At 41.5% G+C, this 17,705-nt stretch overlaps 1 protein-coding gene across 6 annotated transcripts in view; it reads left to right on the forward strand.

Annotated features, from left to right (window-relative positions):
• The first annotated feature begins 12,256 nt into the window (after positions 1–12,256).
• LOC110533760 (glutamate receptor 3) overlaps positions 12,257–17,705 on the forward strand; it is a 102,528-nt gene continuing 97,079 nt past the window's right edge. For 3 of the 6 annotated variants that reach the window (XM_036990137.1, XM_036990136.1, XM_036990138.1), the window contains exons 1-2: positions 12,260–12,679; positions 13,193–13,351. In XM_036990137.1, coding sequence (XP_036846032.1) covers positions 12,592–12,679; positions 13,193–13,351 — 247 coding nt within the window. In that variant the 5' untranslated portion in view covers positions 12,260–12,591. Of the gene's footprint in view, positions 12,680–13,192; positions 13,352–17,705 lie in introns of all 6 variants that reach the window. The other 3 variants (XR_005053635.1, XM_036990140.1, XM_036990139.1) reach the window with 2 other exon arrangements.

The raw sequence follows: 17,705 nt of genomic DNA on the forward strand, positions 1-17,705 counted from the left end.
TGACAGCAGTGTACTGAACTGGCTTTAAAATTAAATCTAACTTTTGCATGGATAAGAAGGATACTCTAACACAGTACAGATAGCTACATGTACTACATTTTCCAACAAGTCTCCACATCTTCAAATATACTCAACAAAAATCTAAATGCAACAATTTCTAAGATTTTACTGAGTTACAGTTCATGTTAGGAAATCAGTCAATTGAAATAAATAAATGAGGCACTAATCTATGGATTTAATATGACAGGGAATAAAGACATGTATCTGTTGGTCACAGATACCTTAAAATAAAGGTAGGGATGTGGATCAGAAGACCAGTCAGTATCTGCTGTGACCACCATTTGCCTCATGAGGCGCGGAACCTCTCCTTCGCATAGAGTTGATCAGGCTGTTGAACGTTGTCCCACTTCTTTTCAATGGCTGTGCGAAGTTCCTGGATATTGGCGGGACCTGGAACACGCTGTTGTACACGTTGATCCAGAGCGTCCCAAACATGCTCAATGGTGACATGTCTGGTAAGTATGCAGGCCATTGAATAACTGGGCAGCATCTAGCAATTGTGTACAGATCCTTGCGACATGGGGCTGTGCATTATCATGCTGAAACATGAGGTGATGGTGGCGGATGAATGTTATGACAATGTGCATCAGGATATCATCACAATACTCTGCATTCAAATTGCCATCGATAAAATGCAATTGTGTTCGTTGTTCGTAACTTATGCCTGCCTATACCATAACCTCATTGCCACCATGGGGTACTCTGTTCACAGCTTTGACATCAGCAAATCGCTCACCCATATGACACCATACACGTGGTCTGTGGTTGTGAAGCCGGTTGGACATACTGCCAAATTCTCTAAAACGACGTTGGAGGCGGCTTATGGTAGAAAAATTAACATTTGATTATCTGGTAACAGCTCTGGTGGACATTCCTGCAGTTCATCAACCCAATTGCATGCTCCCTCAACTTGAGACATCTGTGGCATTGTGTTACATGGCAAAACTGCACATTTTAGAGTGGCCTTTTATTGTCCCCAGCACGTTGTGCCCCTGTGTAATGATCATGCTGTTTAATCAGCTTCTTGACATGCCACACCTGTCAGGAAAGGAAAAATGCTCACTAACAGGGATGTAAACATACATATGTGCATATGGAACATTTCTGGGATCTTTTATTTCAGATGATGAAACATGGGAACAACACTTTACATGTTGTGTTTATATTTTTGTTCAGTGTAGTTTGGTCATAACAATCAAACAGATTACATTGTGGTAATTATGGATAAGTAGAGAATTCAAGGCTAGTTGAAATGGCAGAAAGGCATATATGACCCAGGTCTGCAGTAGCTGTATACAGCACTGTAGGTAGAGAAGCTGTAATGAGGTTGGTCCTCATGGTCTTTCTGTTTTATCGGACATGTTGTCAGTCAAGTCACATGGACCTCAGGCTGACATGACAATAATCATTTGGCCCTGTGGGCCCCTGATTGAGAGAACGTATATGGCGTCCAAGTTCCTGAAGGTCATCTAGGAACCTGCAGTCCCCAAGGGTGTTGAATCAGTTCACTGAATTGAACATTTGACTTTGATCTGGCACAAAATCATGCAATACTACAGTATTATACAATACACTAATTTATAAATTTTAAATGTATTGAAAAAAATAATATGATTTGGTTATTTCTGGTTTCACTGACTATGATCTGTTTTTCAGCTATGCCTCTTCCTCACAAATAGCTAATTAGATAGTCATGCATGTATAACCTGTTCAAAACGTAGCAGTTTAACACTGGCTTCACACTGAATCGTGATCATATAAACCTGTGAGCTGGTATAAGCAGCAGCACAACCAGACCTAGTTTATCTCCTCTCCATGCTATAGGCTACAGTACTTCCTTTTTATCAGGAGTCTTTTGAAGCTTGGTCACTCTAATTACCCCACCAAAATGTTCTTAGATTCACACGGAAACTGGTAACAACACAGTCTACTGCCTCTCCCATGCATACAGTTTCCTCCTTTCGTGACTCACAGTTTTACCTTTTTGTAATTTTTCTACAGTATGGGCATAGTCAATATCTCATCAAAAGGAAGAGGGAGACAGTGGGCTTTTTGAGAAAGCAGAACCTCGCTAATTAAAATTGCCAGGCTAATTTGCTCCGCTCTCTAAGCACTGACAATTTGCCTGTGGGATATTCTGCAGCTGAAGACACAAGGATGTTGGAATCAAATTACCGTTAATATTAATTTGTGCTGCAGCACCTTAGCTCCCTGTAGTTACCAGCATGTTAGTACAGGATAAAATGGCTCTCCAACTTATATAATATACTGAGATCGTCTCATTATTATAGAATACACAGTGGTAGTTGTACTGCATTACTGTAGGTATTCATCTGCAATTAGAGCTAAATTGTGAGTGCATCTTGCTGTCAAATGGAACTATACCATGAAGTGGCACATTCTCTTCCATTAGAGGATGTTGCATGAATTATAGGGGGAAATGATGTTGTTCCAAACAGTCAAGGCATCCTTCCAATTGCTCCTCTATTAACAAGTACTTAGAAATGGCGTGGAGGACAATCTGTGCCTTCCTTCTGCCAGGAAGCAACATATTAGAGGCTGCAAGGTCATCCTATCATCTGAAGCTGGGGAGCGTTCAGAGTAAATAGCCTTAGAGTGATGAGGCTCATGTCAACAGTGTTTCTGCTGCACATCTCCAAAGGAAAACAAAAACAGAAAACACTGCCTTGAGTTGCCCTCTTTTGGACACACTGACAATGCTAATAAAGCAGCATTCTGCCTTGGACTTAATCTCATGACAACTTTTGCGCTGCATACTGTATGTGATTCAATAACAGTAATTCAACTGTGCCTGTTATAAGCCATTCCAGGCAGATTCCAGGGACACAGATTCTGTCCAAGGCTTTTAATTCAGCCCCAGTGGAAATCTAGCTAACACTGCTTGATCCACCTGGCCATCATGAAGCATTTACAACTCTATAATAACCATGACATTACAGCTACCATAACTGCCCATGTCTACTGGGTTGTTGTCAAATGTATTTGTTTTATTTTAATTTTATTTAACCTTTATTTAACTTGGTAAGTCATTAAGAACACATTCTTATTTACAATGACGGCAAAAGGCCTCTTGCGGGGACGGAGGATTAAAAATAAAAATAAATCAAATAAAAATATAGGACAAAACACACCTCATGACAAGAGAGACAACATAAAGAGAGAACTAAGACAACAACATAGCATGGCAGCAACACATGACAACACAGCATGGTAGCAACACAACATAACAACAACATGGTAGCAACACAACATGGCAGCAGCACAGGTTACAAACATTATTGGGCAAAGACAACAGCACAAAGGGCAAGAAGGTTGAGCCAACAATACTGTACATCACACAAAGCAGCCACAACTGTCAGTAAGAGTGTCCATGATTGAGTCTGAATGTAGAGATTGAGATAACTGTAAAGTTTGAATGTTTGTTGCATCTCGTTCCAGTCGCTAGCTGCAGCGAACTGAGAAGACTTTGGGCATTTTTAACAGAATGTGACTGGCAGAACGGGTGTTGTATGTGGAGGATGAGGGCTGCAGTAGATATCTCAGATAAGGGGGAGTGAGGCATAAGAGGGTTTCATAAATAAGCATCAACCAGTGGGTCGTGTGACAGGTATACAGAGATGACCCGTTTACAGAAGAGTATAGAGTTCAGTGATGCGTCCTATAAGGAACATCTAGCCCTCGAGAGCACCCTTACCTGCCGATCTATAAATTACGTCTCCGTAATCTAACATGGGTAGGATGGTCATCCGAATCAGGGTTAGTTTGGCAGCTGGAGTGAAGGAGGAGTGATTAAGATAGAGGAAACCAAGTCTAGATTTAACTTTAGCCTGCATTTTTGATATATGCTGAGAGAAGTACAGAGGAGGACAGAAGGACAGCTCTAAATCCTCAGAGGTAGTAATCATACCTGTGGGGAGAGGGGCATTCTTCTTACCAAACCACATAACCTTTGTTTTGGAGTTTTTCAGAACAAGGTTAAGTTAAGGGCAGAGAAAGCTTGTAAGAAAACTTTATTGTAGAGCATTTAACACAACATCCGGGGAGGGGCCAGCTGAGTATAAGACTGCATCATCTCCATATAAATGGATGAGTGCTGATGATCCGACTTAAACTATCTGTGAATAGTTATAACAGTGCCATTTCATTACCATGCCTTAGGCTGGTATACAGTCCCTTAGGTGGATTCAATTGCTTCCATGGAGGACTACTTCAGGACTTCTTTATTATGCTCTCTGTTGTCTCCCCAGAACAGATATGAGAGCTGTGGTATTCTGAAGAATAGGCACAACCGAGTGATTACTTTTGAGCTGTGTAACTAAACAAGGGTCCTGATAGGACACACCTGTGGCTTACTTTTGTCCATTTGACTGGCTGCTGAGAAACATGTTGGCAAGCAATGCCGCCACCCTGTTTCTGGCCCTGCTGAAACGCAGCAGTATCTGCTTCCAACGGTACAGCCAGCTCTCATGCTGATGTGCTCATCGAAAGTGTGAGGCAGCATCTCACAAATCAAATCAAAGTTTATTTGTCACGTGCGCCGAATACAACAGGTGTAAACCTTACAGTGAAATGCTTACTTACAGGCTCTAACGAATGGTGCCAAAAAAAAGGTATGTGTGTGTGTTTGTGTGTGTGTGTGTGTGTGTAGGTAAGTAAAGAAATAAAACAACAGTAGAAAGACATTTGAAAAAAGAGTAGCAAGGCTCTATACAGACACCTGTTAGTCAGGCTTATTGAGGTAGTATGTACATGAATGTATAGTTAAAGTGTCTATGCATATAAGATAACCAGAGAGTAGCAGCAGCGTAAACGAGGGGTTGGGGGGGCACACAATGCAAATAGTCTGGGTAACCATTGGTTACCTGTTCAGCAGTCTTATGGCTTGGGGGTAAAAACTGTTGAGAAGACTTTTTGTCCTAGACTTGACATGGTACCGCTTGCCATGCGGTAGGAGAGAGAACAGTCTGTGGCTGGGTTCTTTGACAATTTCTAGGGCCTTCCTCTGACACCGCCTGGTGTAGAGGTCCTGGATGGCAGGCAGCTTTGCCCCAGTGATGTACTGGGCCGTACGCACTACCCTCTGAAATGCCTTGCGGTCAGAGGCCGAGCAATTGCCGTACCAGGCAGTGATGCTCTCGATGTTGCAGCTGTAGAACCTTTTGAGGATCTCAGGACCCATGCCAAATCTTTTTAGTTTTCTGAGGGGGAATAGGTTTTGTCGTCCCCTCTTCACGACTGTCTTGGTGTGTTTGGCCAATTCTAGTTTGTTGTTGATGTGGACACCAAGGAACTTGAAGCTCTCAACCTGCTCCACTACAGCCCCGTCGATGAGAATGGGGACGTGCTCGATGCTCCTTTTCCCGTAGTCCACAATCATCTCCTTAGTCTTGGTTACATTGAGGGATAGGTTGTTATTCTGGCACCACCCGGCCAGGTCTCTGACCTCCTCCCTATAGGCTATCTCGTCGTTGTCTGGGATCAGGCCACTGTTGTGTCGTCAGCAAACTTAATGATGGTGTTGGAGTCGTGCCTGGCCATGCAGTCGTGGGTGAACAGGGAGTACAGGAGGGGACTGAGCACACACCCCTGGGGAGCTCCCGAGTTGAGGATCAGCGTAGCAGATGTGTTGCTACCTACCCTCACCACCTGGGGGAGGCCTGTCAGGAAGTCCAGGATCCAGTTGCAGAGGGAGGTGTTTAGTCCCAGGATCCTTAGCTTAGTGATGAGCTTTGAGGGTACTATGGTGTTGAACGCTGAGCTGTAGTCAATGAACAGCATTATCACATAAGTGTTCATTTTGTCCAGGTGGGAAAGGGCAGTGTGGAGTGCAATAGAGATTGCATCATCTGTGGATCTGTTTGGGCGGTATGCAAATTGGAGTGGGTCTAGGGTTTCTGGGATAATGGTGTTGATGTGAGACATTACCAGCCTTTCAAAGCACTTCATGGCTACGGACATGAGTGCTACGGGTCTGTAGTCATTTAGGCAGGTTGCCTTTGTGTTCTTGGGCACAGGGACTATGGTGGTCTGCTTGAAGCATGTTGGTATTACAGACTCAACCAGGGACATGTTGAAAATGTCAGTGAAGACACCTGCCAGTTGGTCAGCACATGCCCGGAGCACACGTCCTGGTAATCCGTCTGGCCCCACAGCCTTGTGTATGTTGACCTGTTTAAAGTTCTTACTCACGTCGGCTATGGAGAGCGTGATTACACAGTCGTCCGGAACAGCTGATGCAATCATGCATGCCTCAGTGTTGTGTCATGACGTTGGGAGAGTGGACTGACGGAAGCCACTCCTGAGAAAAAGGCACATGACAGCACGCCTAGAGTTTGCAAAAAAGGTAAGTGAAAGACTCTGTGGACACATCATTTTAACTCTTTGTAAAGCGCTATGTCTGGAGAAAACCAGGCACAGCTCATCACCCGTCTAACACCATCCCTACCGTGAAGCATGATGGTGGCACCATTATGCTACGTGGATACTTTTCAGCGGCATGGACTGGGAGACTGGTAAGGACTGAGGGAAAAACAATGAATGGAGCCAAATACAGGCACATCCTTGATGAGAACCTGCTTCAGATTGCAAACGACCTTAGACTGGGGTGAAGATTTTACGTTCCAACAGAACAATGACCTTAAGCATACAGCCAAAGAAACGCTGGAATGACTTCTGAACAAGAATGTGAAAGTCCTTGAGTGGCCCAGCCAAAGCCCAGACTTGAATCCAATTGAAAATCTGTGGAAAGACTTGAAGATTGCTGTTCACAGCCACTCCTCATCTAACTTAACAGAGCTTGAGAAAATTTACAAGGAAGAATGGGAGAAAATCCCCAAATCCATATGTACAAAACTGATACAGACATACCCAAGACAACTCAAAGCTATAATCGATGCCAAAGATGCTTCTACAAAATATTCACTCAGGGGTGTGAATACTTATGTAAATTAGATATTTATGTATTTTATTTTCAATACATTTGCTAAAATGTCATTATGGGGTAGGTGAGAAGAAAATATATGTAATCAATTTTGAATTCAGGCTGTAACACAACAAATGTGGAATAATTCAAGGGGTTTGAATCATTTCTGAAGGCACTGTATTAAGTCCAACTAATTGTGTTTATAGGAAGTTCAGAGACCGAGAGGAATCCCAACCACAGCCTTTCATCTGATTCAATATGTTATTTTATCCTCTGACCTTCCAGTACAGTACCCTAAACAGAGGACAAGTCTCCTCTTGTTGTTATTCTGATGTCAAATACTGTCAAAGAGAAAAGACACCATAATGTTAATGTTAAACACAGGTATTCCTCTCATGGGTACATGTAACAAACTGTAAAATGGACTACTAGACACATGAACTCAACATTAGGATGTATATGACAATGTACACTATTTGTTGGAAAACTATGGAATACATCGGATGTAAACCTATCCTTGTACAGTCTATAGATTTAAGGCGTTTTTGAGATGCATCAGTAGGCTACTAATATGACTTTCCTTTACAATATTAGCAACCAAACAAACACAAGTGGCATATCAAAAATCAAATAAGTGGGTCATATTCTGCTCTGCTGGACAGCCCCCCCATCAGACGACACCACTGGTTATGTCATGTTCTCTTCACTTAGATTTGCTACCCCATCTCTTGAAGTTAAACTGTATGACAGGACTGTGCACTGTGCTCTGTTTACATAGAGAGACATTGTTTACCTGTGGATTTTTCATCTTTAATTAGCCAATGCCAACCGTAATTTTCTTTATCTGCCCGAGGAAAATTAGGCTGCTCATGCATCAGAACACTTTTGCAGTGCACTTGCCAGTTTCTCTGGCAGGCTTTGGCCCTAATGTGAACTTGAATGTGAAAGACAGAGCCGCTGAAAACAGTCACATGCCTGGCACGGCCCACATCCAATTTCACAGGCTCTAGCTCTGAGTAATGAAGGCAAAACAGGAGACGTGATGTAAAATTAACAAGGCTTCATCCTGACACACAGGCATCACCTCCAAGCTGAGGATTCAGACAGAAATATTTACATGTCTTCTATATGTCAAGTGCTTTTCTGGGAGAATAATCAAACAGTTACTTCAAAAACAGTTAAACAAGTTGACAAAAATAGCAAACCATATTATTGTCCTCCCCTAGACTGCAGTCTCATTCCATTACAATGCATGCTCCATTAAATTAAAGGGCAAATGATTTAGAATAAACCGGCTGGAGAAACAAGTGGGAAGTAAAATGAGTTTTTACTGATTTAATTACTGTATTGCAGATGGGTCTGAGTCTGACTGTAGCGGTTTGCACTCTGCTCATAGTACAAATGTAGAACACTGCATTTGCCTGGCTGTATATAGGCCAGTCCACTCCCTCAGGCTTACAACTTGTGTGTAATTCTGTGTGTTCTAAGAATCCATTACCAAAGGAAAAAAACATCTCACATCATCTACGGTATATTGACAGCTTTAGTCAATATGAATTAGTCAATATGAATTACATGTAATGTCCTGTAACAGGGATTTGGCTATGTGAGTTAGAAATCAGAGGCTCTCACTGATGAAAGGTGGCCATTACTTTTAAGAATCGTATCCCTAGAGACATTACTACCTTGCACACACAAGTCTTACTATGGAAACAGCTTGTGATCAACTTCTGATGATTACCACCAGCCAGTCAGGCCTCCAGCCTGCAGAAATAAAGTTTGCAGTCAGACATGGTAGACATGGTAGATATCTGTCACATAGTGGTGATGTTCTTTGTACTTCTCTATGGATGGCGAAATTAATGTGTGTCTCTTCTGCTAGTAAACTTGGATTGCATAAAACATATTGACATTTAAAGAAAATATAAATATTTCCCTGGGGGATATGGTTTGTTTGTGAGCTAAATACAACTAGCATTGAGAGTATGCCAAAATTAGACTGTGCCATGAATTGTACCATATGGTCAACAGTGTCTAAATGGCATGTTCACTTAAAGTCCTTAGGAGGTGCTGGAATGGCCCACTGTCATTTCCACTCAGTGGGGTCTTGCTGAATTCACACACACTGTGTGTGCGTGTCTCATTATAATATGATGAAAAGAATGCTGCTCCAGATATTTGCAACCACCTTTGCATGCTTAGGATAATTCAAAAAAAATGTCTCAGGCAAGCCATTGTCTGCACCAAACCTATTTTTAATGAATACAAACAGCACATAATAAGAGTAATAACAGCATATAATGAATCAACACCAACAGTACATACATTCATATCTTGAATTCACTTTAGCGTGGAAAGAATGCACAGCTGGCTGCTCATCGTTTAAAAGCCTAAAGCACATTTCCATGTCTTCAGAGAGCGTGAGTAAAGACAGGCCTTATAGCGTCATGCTGCATCTCTCCCTGACTGCCTGTCTCTCTTGCTCATCTCCCTTCCTTTCTCTTCCAACCTATTTAGCTTGACCCTGGAGTCCTTGTTTCCCATCTTTTTCCCTGCTGAGATGTTTTAGACCTAGTCACATCATCATCACCACACCATTCTCTTTTCAAAGGGAGATGTAGTATGAAAACGGTTCATTTTTAGGGTGTTCCTGTATATTATCTCTGGATGAGTTTGCCTCTGATGGCTCTCATCATGATGACAGACACACCTCAGTGACTGTGAAGCGCCAGATTTGCCACAAGCTCTATCAAATTAAGTCTGTTTGTTTTCGAGTGCACAGGAACAAATTGAATAATTTTCCACAGCCGAGCCGAAAGGGATATGCCATTTAAATGGAAAATTGTGTAGTTCATCAAATCTGTGATGTCTTACAGAGGAAATATACTGTAGATGTTCTAAAGCTAAAACAATTTGCTCCTGGAATGGAATCACCCAACAGTTGTGCAGCACAGCCGCACTGTTCTGGCCCTAGATCAGTGAGTGAACTGTAAATTAACATCGGAGTTGTATTGCCAAGCATTTAAATCCCTCTGATTGATCTGGATCAATACAGTCTGACCTATTCTGCATCGGCCTCGTCCTGACAGGAAGCCGTAATGATTAGCTGACTTGCCTTTGGCTCTCCACTGTACACACTGACTCTCTGAGCAAAGAGCTTCTCTAATGTAATCTACATCATCTTATTTATAGTGGTTTGATAGCGATGTGCTGGTGTGTGAATTCTCATTGTTTTGAAGGATCACATCCCTACAGTATAGTGAGAGGCTGTATGCTACCGTGTGTATAGTGGTTAGAGAAGATGATTTAATACCTTTATAACTGCACAATATTGTTTGTGAACTGTATCCCCCCCCCCAAACGATGTGTATGCACAAGTCGGTTGGTTGGGGTGGATGGGTAGGCATACAACTCGAACGTCTAGCAACCCGAATGTTGCGTGTTTGAATCTCACCACGGACAACTGTGCAGACTTACTACTTTTTTAGCTACTTTGCAACTACTTAGCATGTTAGCTAACCCTTCCCCTAAACCTAAATCTTTAACCTAACTCATAACATTAACCTCAACCCTAACCTTAACCGCTAACCCTAACCCCTAGCCTAGCTAATGTTGGCCACCTAGCTAACATTAGGATTTGCCACCTAGCTTAAACCTGTAACCCAGCCCATATTTGAGTCAGTCAAATATGCCCCAAATTAGTTGAGTGCCACTTGAAGTTTTCATAATTCCTCCCATGATTGCAGAGTCATCTGCACTGCCTGTCTGTGGGGTATGTTTAGAGCGAATGTGATTGAGTCTGTCTAATTAATTCTGGGGTTACGGGATAATGTGAAACAGGTGCTGCTGCAGTGCCCCATCAAAGCCCAGGACTTATCAGACCCCTCTTCATCAAGTCCTACTGTGCCTCTAGTCACAGGAAGGCACCCAGAGAAAAGGGATGTGATGTTCCATCCTGGGGAATGAAATCGCTCCCAGCGCTCGAGTGCTCTTGCCTCCACTAGGTTGGAAATGCTCATTAGTATTGCAGAGGAGTTGCACACTGTTGCTTGTCGACCTCAGGTGTAAATGTAACATTGTAAACGTAAATCCGGGACACTCCAATTAGTATGATACGGTATGTTACGTTTCATATGGTATGTATTAATTTGTGGATGTCCATAGTTATTTTCCTATGATATGTAAGGAATTACAATTTGTATGATATGTTACGAATGCAATTGCTGTGGCTAATGTTAGGGTTTAGTTCAGGGAATTTTAACAGGATCCGCCCCTTTTATTCAATTTTCACCTGAAATGACATACCCAAATCTAACTGCCTGTAGCTCAGGCATTGAAGCAAGGATATGCATATTCTTGATACAATTTGAAAGGAAACACTTTGAAGTTTGTGGAAATGTGAAATTAATGTAAGAGAATATAACACATTAGATCTGTTAAAAGAAAATAAAAAGAAAAAAACTATCATTTTTTTGTATTTTTTTTGTACCATCATCTTTGAAATGCAAGAGAAAGGACTTAATGTATTATTCCAGCCCAGTTGCATTTAGATTTTGGCCACTAGATGGAAGCAGTGTATGTGCACATTTTTTAGACTGATCCAATGAACCATTGCATTTCTGTTCAAAATGTTGTATCAAGACTGACCGTATGTGCCTAATTGGTTTATTAATAACTTTTCAAGTTCATAACTGTGCACTCTCCTCAAACAATAGCATGGTATACTTTCACTGTAATTGCTACTGTAAATTGGACAGTGCAGTTAGATTAACAAGAATTTAAGCTTCAGGCCAATATCAGATATGTCTATGTCCTGGGAGATGTTCTTGTTACTTACAGTCTCATGCTAATTGCATTAGCCTACGTTAGCTCAACCGTCCCATGGGGGACCCACCGATCCTGTTTAAAAACATTGGCATGTCTTCAGGAATATCTCCAAAGACCACTTACACAGGTGATGAGAGGGTGACCAATTTGCCTGGCATTCATTTAATATCCCTGTCAATAATATATTTAGAAATATAATTTAGCCTAATGCAATTTTTTTCATGTAAACAAATGTAATCTTCACCGGATAGTTTATAGATGATGCATTAAAGTCTACCAGTAATTTGATATACCCTCAACTAGCCCACTTGAGTAGAGTAGATCAGATGTTAGATGATACCATGGGATCTTGACTCTCTTTACACCATGTGGACAAACTCTACACTGCGCCCGCGCGGTTTCTTCCCAGCCAACAAAGTCTGCAGTGGCGGGATGGGGAGGATGATGTTATAATTCAACGTTAGATCAAGTTTGATCAACGTCCCCCTGCTGGCCCAATTGGATGATCCTTATTCACAATAAGATCCGCTTCTCGCTCCACCACCATCTTTGAGATAAGTCTTTGCCTTTTCCCCTCTCAACGGCATAAGATTCGCTTTGCTGCAGTTCCGCTCGCACCTCAACGTACCTGTAGTATATCACTGGTAGTACACAGTGAGAGCTGCTTACACGTCTGGCGGATTTTCTGTGCGCATAGGCTTGTGTACATGGTTTTCCTATATCAGATTCGTTTGAGGAGTTAAATTCAGAGGCCGGAGAAAATGAGGCATCGCGTAATAGCCATTGTCCTTTTTTTGTTGTGGCTTTTTGGGAAATCGCATGGAGCGTTTCCAAACCAGATAAATATAGGTAAGTTATATTTGAAATAGCATAACTAACATGTTTTTTCTTTAGCCTGAACATAAAACGAGATCAATGTACATTAAGACAGTGTTGTGTGGTGTTGACTTCATTTTATATTTGCATAATTCATTGTCAAGTTGATCAGTAATAGCCTACACTAACGACAGGTAGGGTAATAGCCACCTAAGCGAAACACCGCTTTAGAGTGGGGGAGGGTGAAAATGGCACAAAGTTGCTCATAGCCTATTTAAGTACTGCATCTTTCTACAGAACTTTCCACGACTGCAATGGGCAGTGTAGATAATACATTAACAAGTTAATCTATGTATAATTAAATGGGTGGTGTTTATTCTAGATAAAGTAAGGGTCATCCAGTTAGTTATGTGATGCGTAAAATTGGACTGATGATTTATAAGGACTGATATTGACGTAATACTGTATTTTCATGAAACATTATAAGAGCAACTAGGCAATGAAAAGTCACATTCTTCGTAATCTCATATTCTCTTTCTTCTATAGGTGGTCTCTTTATGCGCTCTACAGTGCAGGAGCACAGCGCTTTCAGATTCGCTGTCCAGCTGTATAATACCAATCAAAATGTGACGGAAAAACCTTTCCATCTCAATTACAATGTAGACAATCTCGAATCCTCGAACAGCTTCTCCGTCACACATGCTTGTGAGTACCACGATACTCAATTATGGCAATGTATTTCATTCAACAACTACCAAAACCGCCCCCCCCCCCCCCCCCCCCCCCCTCAAAATTCATGAGAAAATATTGTAGCCCAACAGTACACCCACTCACATAGACACATTATAAAGCTGTTGTGTCAATGCAGCATCTTTTAAACTGGGTTGATTCAAGATTGAGAATAAAACAAATATATAGTTTAACTGTTAATTCTTTCCTTTCTGGATATAATATCTTCCTTTGTATACAAAACACTTTTTCACACCACTATGATTGTGAATAGAGCTTGATTTGTTTAGGAGGATACCATAGAATAGATGATTCTATAGAAATACTGTTTGTGTGTAGGTGTGGAGTAAGTTTGACTAGACAAGCCCCAGTTTATTTTTAGATGAAGCCATTGATATTTCAAATAGGTGGTTGTTGCAGTAATTTTTACATAGCCTAATAATCCAAGTGACAGATTCAGTTCTCTGTTATATCACTGCTTTTTGTAAATCTACACACTGTAGCAGACAGATGTACACTATTGTATACAATAATAGCAGGTTAGGGTCAGCCTGGTTTATGAAACACAGTGGTGCATAAGTACAGTACAAATGTGTAATGTATACGATGAAGCACAGTAAACTTATCATGTCTGTCTATAGCTGAGATAAAGGCTTTAAACAATGGCATGACAATGTCGCGGTCATCATATGTAGGAAATGCTACTCCTTCCATGGATACAATTCAACAGAGGTGGCTGTTGTTCTGTTGAAAAGCTGTATGCTAATATTGATCTGGTATGACAATTCCACATTCCTCTGGCAGAGTAGCATCTCTCTGCCCTGGGAGTAAAACATTGTTCATTTATGGCACTTGACAGTGTTGTCTTCTCTTTCATTTTGCTAGAGCCTATGCTGCAAGTTGTTGGATTTACGATGTATCAAAATCCATTTGCTGTCACTGTGATAAAATAATTTTGTTAAAATAATTTTCCTCTCTTAGATTTGTAGAATGAATTCTCATGAATTACTGGAACAGACTATTTAATTTGATTGCCATGGGAGATATAGACCTTTAATTGGAGTGGATGGGTTTTAGTTATTTCAGGATTCATGAAATGCCTCCAGATGCTCTATTATAGTGATCAATCTGACAGAATATGGGTATGTCACATGACTGACATGCAAGTATGAGCACATTTCAGTAGCATATTCCACTGTGATTAGATACAGTATTGCCGTTTCTAGTGTGAGTATTTATCTCTTCAGTTCATAGAGGAGCCAATGCCAACATCAGTTTGATGCTACATAGCTACCCCAGGATACAATGTTTTTGCTTTGGCATGGAACCTTTGATGAGAAACCAGACATTGTGTCCTTCATTTACGGTATCTGCACCCTGCAGTTCAGTTCAGTTCAGTATTGTTTATGGAAGACAGTCAGCTATGCATAGCGTTTTTTTTCTTTTTACCTGAAAATAAATATATTTATCTGTTTGCTTATTTAATATTCAACATGTTGGAGCTGGGAGTGTATTCTAATGTCAGGTCTTGGCATTTGTTTTTGTTGAAGGGCATGCAATGGGACCCTCTGGTTCATTCAAGATGAGAATGGTTGTAGACAGTGAGCAGGCTTCCAAAGTCTTGCTGACTACCTCTCGCTGCACTGGATGCATCTGAGTGTCAGAAGCACTCGTTTGGCACGCTAACTTCTCTCTAACTGTACTTCTCTAAGGATCAGTCAGACTATTCAAATCTGTGTCGGCAAACAGAATTAGCTGCTCAGATGGTTGTGTATCTCAATACAGAGAAAAAAGACGAGGAAATCTGGCGCTTGCTTGATGCCTTTGGGGGGGCTTGTCTATAAAAATACAAAACCCCCTCTCTCATTGTAATGGTTTTGTAGAGCTACAAATGGACATTTGTCCTTCTGTGTGATTTTTTGTGTTTTATTTTTCCCAATAATATTGCAGTATTTCCATGCTGAATCATAGTGATCTTAGTTTTTGGAAACCGTGTCTGTTATAAGCATGACACAAAAGAAAATCAGAAATGAATATCAGTCAGACTTCCACGAAGCCTTCATAAAGCATTCATAACACCCAGTGCCAAGATATAATGGTATTCTGTTTGTCACTTCCTCTTTGAAGTTGACATCAGAAGAAGAAGGGGGAGAGTAGCCAACATGGATTACCTTTGACTTAGACCAGAGAGGCTACAAAGCCTGACTTTTCAATGTGCAGCACTTCTATAATATTCATTTTCACATTTATTAAATTAGATCATTCATTGCATCTATTTAGCATCAGTGGGCAAATTTTTGTCCATTAACATTATTGGACAATAACACAATAATTAATTTCTCACCATTTTTACTGTCAGATGAAATGACCAAATGGATGATATGTATGTACACTGAACAAAAATATAAATGCAACATGTAACATTTTGGTTCCATGTTTCATTAGCTGAACAAAAATATCCCAGAAATGTTCCATACGCACAAAAGCTTTTTTCTCTCAAATTTTGTGGACAAATTTGTGTTCATCCCTGTTAGTGAGCATTTCTCCTTTGTCAAGATAATCCATCCACCTGACAGGTGTGGCATATTAAGAAGCTGATTAAACAGCATGACCATTACACAAGTGCACCTTGTGCTGGGGACAATAAAATACCAAATCAAATGTTATTGGTCACATACACATGGTTATTAGATGTTATTGCGAGTGTAGCGAAATGCTTATACTTCTAGATCCGACAGTGCAGCAGTATCTAACAGGTAATATCTAACAATTCTACAACAAAGCCTAAGACAATCTAGTAAAGGAATGGGATGAGAATATATTACAATGTAAGTATTAAATATATGGATGAGCAGTGACAGAGTGGCTGAGATAGTAAAGAATAGATAGTGGATGATACAGTATACATCATAAACATATGAGATGAGTAATGTGAGATATGTAAACATTCTTAAAGTGGCATTAATAAAGTGACTAGTGTTCCATTTATTAAAGTGGCCAATGATATCAAGTCTGTAGGTAGGCAGCCACTTCTCTGTGCTAGTGGTGGCTGTTTAACAGTCTGATGGCCTTGAGATAGAAGCTGTTTTTCAATCTCTCTGTCCCAGCTTTGATGCACCTGTACTGATCTCACCTTCTGGATGGAAGTGGGGTGAACAGGCAGTGGCTCGGGTGGTTATTGTCTTTGATGATCATATTTGCCTTCCTGTGACATCGGGTGTTGTAGGTGTCCTGGAGAGCAGGTAGATTGCCCCCAGAGATGCGTTGTGCAGACCGCACCACCCTCTAGAGCGCCTTGCGGTTGTGGGCGGTGCAGTTGCCGTACCAGGCAGTGATACAGAGTGACAGGATGCTCTCAATTGTGCACCTGTAAAAGTTAGTGAGGGTTTTCGGTGACAAGCCACATTCTTTCAGCCTCCTGAGATTGAGGAGGCCCTGTTGCGCGTTATTCATCACACTGTCTGTGTGCATGGACCATTTCAGTTTGTCGGTGATATGCACCTTCTCCACTGCTGTTCCGTCGATGTGGAAATGTGGGTGCTCCCTTTGCTGTTTCCTGAAGTCCACGATCATCTCTTTTGTTTTGCTGACATTGAGAGAGAGGTTGTTTTCCTGACACCACACTCCAAGGGCCCTCAACTTCTCGCTGCAGACTGTCTCATCGTTGTTGGTAATCTGTTGTGTTGTCTGCAAATTTGATGATTGAGTTGGAGGTGCGCATAAGGTGCGCATGGTCACACAGTCGTGGGTGAACACAGAGTACAGGAGGGGACTGAGAACACACCCTTGTGGGGCCCCAGTGTTGAGGATCAGCGGAGTGGAGATGTTGTTTCCTACCTTCACCACCTGGGGGCGGCCCGTCAGGACGTCCAGGACCCAGTTTCCCAGGACGGGGTCGAGACACAGGGTCTCAAGCTTAATGATGTTTTTGGAGGGTACTATGGTGTTAAATGCTGAGCTATAGTCAATGAACAGAATTCTTACATAGGTATTCCTTTTGTCCAGATGGGATAGGGCAGTGGCAGTGTGATGGCGATTGCATCATCTGTGGACCTTTTGGTGCGGTAAGCAAATTGAAATGGGTCTAGGGTGACAGGTAAGGTGGAGGTGATATGATCCTTGACTAGTCTCTCAAAGCACATCATGATGACAGAAGGGAGTGCTACGGGGCGATAGTAATTTAGTTCAGTTACCTTAGCTTTCTTGGGAACAGGATCAATGGTGGTCCTCTTGAAGCATGTGGGGACAGAAGCCTGGGATAGGGATTGATTGAATATGTCTGTAAACACACTAGCCAGCTGGTCTGCGCATGCTCTGAGGACATGGCAAG

The sequence above is a fragment of the Oncorhynchus mykiss genome, chromosome 10 (genome assembly GCF_013265735.2).
Source record: "Oncorhynchus mykiss isolate Arlee chromosome 10, USDA_OmykA_1.1, whole genome shotgun sequence".
Lineage (NCBI taxonomy): Eukaryota > Metazoa > Chordata > Actinopteri > Salmoniformes > Salmonidae > Oncorhynchus > Oncorhynchus mykiss.